Source organism: Olea europaea, chromosome 10, assembly GCF_002742605.1.
Source record: "Olea europaea var. sylvestris chromosome 10, O_europaea_v1, whole genome shotgun sequence".
Classification (NCBI taxonomy): Eukaryota; Viridiplantae; Streptophyta; class Magnoliopsida; order Lamiales; family Oleaceae; genus Olea; species Olea europaea.
The window spans coordinates 11628059-11634461 of record NC_036246.1 but is presented as its reverse complement, the minus strand read 5'-3'; the positions used below and the strand labels follow the sequence as shown (position 1 = coordinate 11634461).

At 32.8% G+C, this 6403-nt stretch overlaps 1 protein-coding gene across 3 annotated transcripts in view; it reads left to right on the top strand.

The window, feature by feature from the left end:
• The window catches only part of LOC111401225, a 10697-nt gene extending 8211 nt beyond the window's left edge, over positions 1–2486 (top strand). The window contains exons 2-3 of one of the 3 annotated variants that reach the window (XM_023028869.1): positions 1553–1954; positions 2081–2486. In XM_023028869.1, coding sequence (XP_022884637.1) covers positions 1553–1954; positions 2081–2262 — 584 coding nt within the window. In that variant the 3' untranslated portion in view covers positions 2263–2486. Of the gene's footprint in view, positions 1–1552 lie in introns of all 3 variants that reach the window. The other 2 variants (XM_023028868.1, XM_023028867.1) reach the window with 2 other exon arrangements.
• Positions 2487–6403: the final 3917 nt, after the last annotated feature.

Sequence of the window (6403 nt, the reverse complement as noted above, 5' to 3'; positions counted from 1 at the left end):
ATAGAAAAATAACCTTCCACCCAAACCCCATCCCGCCCCTTGCCCAATGTTTTACGCCACTACCTTTCTACACCACCACCACCACCTTCCTCTGATTTCACCACTGTCAATGTCGAGTCCTAAAGTCACAATTTCAATCTCAATTAAAATTTCAAAACCCAATTTCAAAGCAAAAATTCGAAATTGCAAATATGGGAACAACCACAATACTCCGAAGGTGGTGGCATGGCATAAGATTGGGTTCTTTTATTCTCAGTCTACATCATTATTTTTATTTTTATTTTTTATTTTCTATTTTTGTCAAGTCAATTTATTATTTGTTTGTATTTTATTTTTATAGCAAGAAAAAAAATACTGTAAGATTCACGAACGTTAAAATATATATTACTTGATAATGTATTAGTACAAAATTGCCCTGTTTTACCAAATAATCAAATTCATTAAATAAAATGTAATAAAAGAATTTCTAAAAAATCCAAATTAATGAGTTTCCCACTTTTTCGTTTTGAGAAAAAGTTTTTGAGAATGAAAAACCAAACGCATTTTCTGTAATCTTAAAACATATCTTCAAAACTGAAAATTGAAACACAAACCAAAAGGGACCAAAATGTTTCTTGATAAATTTGGAGCTGACTACATGAATCTTTTTTCGTCACAATACACTCTAGATGATCTATTGTACAGGGGCTTGAGTTTGGGTATGAAATTCTAGTTCTTCATTTTGTATTGTTTTCTCTCACATTGAAGAACAGATTTGGGTATGAAATTCTCGTTCTTCATTTTATTCTTCTTAATTTTTTCCTGATTTGTAGATGGTGTTACAAATTAGATCTTGGGTCCTATGGCTTCTGCTGTGCACGATACTGCTATTATTCTTGGAGTGCATAATGCTTTCCAACTTCTTGAGACTCCTGTATGAATTTTTTTGTCAAAATTTGATACTGACTACCAGTTGGAGGTGTAATTATTTTCTATCGGTTTATCTATTTTTTCTTCATTCGAAAATTTTGGGTTCATCGAGATCTTTGGTAAAAGGTTTTGTGAGCCTTTTCTTTGAATTTAATTAGCAATTTCTTTTGGTATGGCATTGGTTAGCGAGCTATAGAAAGGGCTGATGTTATAGGTCTTTATTGGACCAATAATCAATGCTCAGTGCAGAGGAATGAGCATGCAACGGTCAGATTCGGGTGCATAAACTGAAGATCTGATACCCTCAAGACAAGTGCATGCTTGCCGTATTCTAGCTTCAAACCTCATCCCTTGATTTGACGTTCAATTGATCTCGTTATCTAACTTTGAGTTTGAGTGTTTATTCCAAAGGATATTCAATAAAAATGAAAATGGATAATTTGATTGGACAATGTTCTCTTTTGATATTTTAGGGAGTAATGTATCTTTATGTGACGAGTTTCTTTCGGGTGCACATTTTTCTTTAATTACTCTTTATATATTAACTTCAGCATCTTGAATTAGACTATTTCTCTAACTTTTGGCTATCTATAATAAATTGTATTGCCTAGATACCAACTTGACTAATTAGCATTTCATTCAACATCAGGAATATATGTTGGGAATGGAACTGTGATCCATTTCACTCGGGGACCGGGTCAGGAAATTGGGACAGGAACGGTGTTAGATCGTTTCATTTTCAGCTCGTCTCCATCCGATCCCTCCAAGCCCCCATGCCCGATATGTGGTGATCAGTCAAAGTCTGATGGTGTCATCTCTTCTTGCCTGGAATGTTTTCTTTATGGTGGTGAGCTATATCTGTTTCAGTATAGTGTCTCACCAGCAATGTTTCTTGCCAAAGCTCGTGGTGGAACGTGTACTCTTGCCCCTTCTGATCCACCTGAAGATGTCCTTCACCGTGCTGAATATCTTCTTCAAAATGGTTTTGGTGCCTACAACATTTTCAAGAACAACTGTGAGGATCTTGCAATATACTGCAAAACAGGTTTGATAGTCTTCACAAACATTAGTGTTGGCCGGAGTGGGCAGTTAGCATCTTATTTAGCTGCTGCTAGTGCCGTTGTCTCATCGCCACTTCGCTTTTTGACTACTGGCTTTGCTGGTCTTACAGCAGTGGGATGTGGCATTTATTGTATTAGTCGAATTGTGTCCGATATTGGAGTACGACGTGATGTCATGAAAATCCCCGTTGAGAGGCTTGTTACCCACTCCCGCTCAGATAAGTCTGAAGCAGCAACTGAGACCCCGAACGAAGACTTATCTGTTCAAACTGGAAGTGACTGTTATGGTTAGCCAATTCGCTCCCTTATTGTGATCGCCAGGGAGAATTTATTTAAACATTATTCTGCAGGCTTTCCTGTTAAATGTTACCATAGTTCCGTTTCCGTGTCTTTTTTTTTGTGCATTTGAAAATGTCATGGTGGTGTGTGAAAAACTAGTCCATATTGGTGTACTTGGAGTTGCATTTATGTAAACTTGGTCCTCAGAGTTCTCTTGTTTATTTTTCTTTTTCGTGATGTCCTTTTGTTCCTCGTTCGGGTTTTGTTTGTCTGTCCTCATTGTATATAAATACCAAACTCAGATGGAAAAGTTCACTAAAGCAAAATATTTTGCTCTTTCACATTTCTACACGTGAAATGATTTAAAATCAGTGGACAGCTATCAGTAGATACCACAAAATTGAAGCTTGTATTCTTTACAGCTAAATGCTACACTCGAGAGCAAGCAAGTCACTCGACTCCACTCAGATGAAAGAAATCTTAGCACAATAAAGTCTCTTGGCTACGCCCATTGACTCCATCTGCATGGTAAAGAAAGAGTCCAAACAAGTCTAAGTACCTTGGATCCTCTCAGCCTCAGTTGACCAAGCGCGGCAAAGTCTCTTGGCTCTAGACGAGTTAGCCTATGACAAAGTCTAAGAATAACTAAACTCCTCGCTCATGCACATCACAACTCAATCTCACACGAAGTCCCCCCTTTACGATGTAAAGCACGATTTCTTTCGGCCACGAGTACAAGGGTCATCATTATTGTTTCGTTCTGCCAAGTAGATGAGGGTATAATAAGCCTTTAGCCCATCATTAAACAAAGCCTGTCGCATTTAGTCACAAATCACTTGAAAAGGCACACTTAACGAGAGAAAGAAATGAACTTCACAATTTCAAAAAATAAATACAAAGGTCATCAACCCTCTTATTGAATATGTGTAATCCGCATGGCTTCACTATAGCCTCAAGGTGCAATCACCATTCGGCTACTGTTAGTGTATCAAGCTTTCGAGCGACATGTAGCTCAACCAAACACCCGAATTAGGTATAACGTCGGTAGAGTCAATGGAGAAACTAAGCCACTGTTTGGTAGACGTAAAAATAAGATTTTTGACAAATTTTGATAAAAATTAATGAAATATATAATCGAAAAAATGTGAATCTCATAAAATATATGATTAAATCAACTTAACTTTAACTTTGATAAAAATTCATACTATAATATACATCAAACAAGGACTAAATTCCTTTTGCACCTCAATCTTCCACTCCAAATGGACAAGATACAAACATGCAAAAAGAGAGCAAATTATATAAACTTTCCTTGAGTTTTATGACAATAACAAAGATCTCTCCTCTTAACATAAGTTTCTCATCCGACCTTGCTTCTATATTTGTTTCTTAATTGTATTTTTACATTTTAATTTACATAATAATAATTTGTTTTTATTTCAAAAAGTTTATTATTTTTTATCTATTTCTACGGAATGATTTCAACTTAATCATATTTTTGTGAATTTTATTTTCTATTAAAAATGAAAAAAAATAAAATTCATCTAAAATATATATTACTAAAATGAACTAAAAAGAAACTAATATTTAATCTTATAATAATATTCTTTAATTTTCTAATATTAATATATAGTGTCAATATTAAGAGTACATAAACATAAAATTGGAGAAAAACACTACTAAATCTAGCAATCTGAAAAATTTATTGAGTTTTCAGTTAACTTTGTTAAATTATTCTAAACATTTATGTATGTTGACTTTTTAGTTGTTTATCAATCGTATTTGGAAAAAACAAAATCAAAATTATATATAATGGTATTTTTAATAAAGTTAACTTATCTAAATCAAAATAAATAATAAGAAAGAAAAGATATGATTTAAATATAATAAAAATAATAATTTAAAATAGTATAAAGGGGTAAAACGGTAAAAAATATATTTACCATTTGCCACAGAATAAAAATTTGTTATCGAAAGCAAATTTCATGTGTTTGGTTTATGTAATTCGCTAAAGAAATCTGTATTACATTTAGAAGGGGAAAAAAACAAAAGGACAAAATGATGAAGAAATTCCACAAGATAAATTTTGGCGCACGGAAAATAGACATGCATCTCATCAGATCTGATCTCCTGTCCATTATGAATAGAATAAAAACTTTTCACTGTTTTCTACGATAAACATATTTATTGTTTTCTCTATCTTGTCCATTAGAAATAGGAGATCAATTCTATACATCTCAATACTCGATTAGTTCAAGAATTGGGAAACATGCATGCTTGCTCCAAGTGCATGCATTGATTTCGACGCAACACCTAATACGGATACGTGTTGTCCATATTTTGTTTGGCAAGTGTACCTAAAAGTTAGGACTATCGTTTTCACTATTATCTAAAATATTGGTTAAACTATCCCTAACTTCTATTGCAATAAAATAATAAATAATGATTTTAATGATTATCTTAAATATTTTAAATTATAAAAGAAAAGTGTTAGAACTCACGATTTCACTATAATTCTTCCCGTTAATTTTGCTTTTCAAGATCCATTCCTAATCTAGTATTTAGTCGAAATCGTTAATTTAATCAATTTCTCTCTCTCAAGTTTAAATCAATATTATCTAACCGAGTGCACTCGTTATTACTCCACATAAATCATAGTGAGCCTCCATTATATGTATTAAACCTCCAAGGAAGTCAATTAATGACTAAAATAATAACAAAGCGTATTCTACCTTTTATATAATAGCAGATTTTATTCGTGGTCTGAATATCTAAATTACCTTTAGGTTTTTACAAATTCACAAAACAAAGAAATAGTTACCAATTACTTCAAAGACAATAAAGAATAAAAGAAAAGTCAACATATGAAAGAATTAAAATTTAAGAATCTTGAGAATTTAAATTAAAGGTTCACAACTAAGTGCCTGTTTGGGAGCGATTTTTCTACCAAAAAAAATATTTGACTTCTTCTTTTACAGGTGAACTCCACTTTTCTCTTAACGGTTAAAAAATTAATTCTCAAAATCACTCACAAACAGTCTCTAAATTATATCTATCGTACCAATTTTGCATTTATTTGTGAATGACAGAAAAAGAAAGATGCAAGAAGGAACTAAGTACATCGCTGAGTTTTTTAAGAAAAAGCGAAGATCATGCACCAAGAATTTGAAAAACCTTGTTCTTGATTTATTTTTCTGGATTTTCTCTCCCTTTTATTTCTATTCTTCTCTATAATTTTCTATGGTGCAACCCTCTTTCCCTTGACCTAAAATGGTCTATTTATACAGGTGGGCGAATTTTGCTTTGAAAAGGAATCAAAACGAATTAGTGAAAGTGAAGAAAAAAATTCAACATTACACATCAAATCAGGATTGAATAAGATCCATCACGGTAAGCAAACCACAATAACCAGTTAACCATGGAGAACAAGGGCTTGGCTTGGACCACAATTGATGGAGATTCGCGGCTAGCTGCGGTTCTCATAAACTTTCTGCAACGTTTCATTTTGGTCCTAGAAAATATTTTGTCAATTTTTGTCCTTTTTTCATCCTACTCTTCAATTTTGATCCTTGAACTTCCAAAATATTCGATTTCGGTCCTCTAAACTTCATAATCATCTTAAATTGGTCACTCAAAAGTATTGGAAATGGGCAAATTAGTCACAAAACTTTCCAAGAAGTTGAATTTCATCCCAAAACTTTGTAATTTTCTTTCTATTGCTCTCTTAATACTTCTTATCACTCTACAATGCGGTCCGAGCCAATTCCAAATTACCTTAATTAGACATTTTTTGTATTAACTGAATTCAAATATGAATTTCACCTACAATAACATAATTACACCATATTAGATAAAAATTCATCAATTAACAATGATTTTTCAAGTCTAATATGAAGAATTAGTTGTAAAAATATACTTATCATATCACACAATTTTTTATACATACTTGCTGCTCACACTCACCAATAGGTGACATCGAACTAAAGGGTTCAATGATCGTAAACACATGATCAACACAGGAGGGCTTGTGGACTAGCTTGGCTCAAATAAGCTGAACCAACCTTAAGTCAATGGGCCCTTTGTCATTCTATGATATTTGTGGTTTTACATTTATTCATTTTTCTTTGATGTAGATTTAATATAATATGTAAATT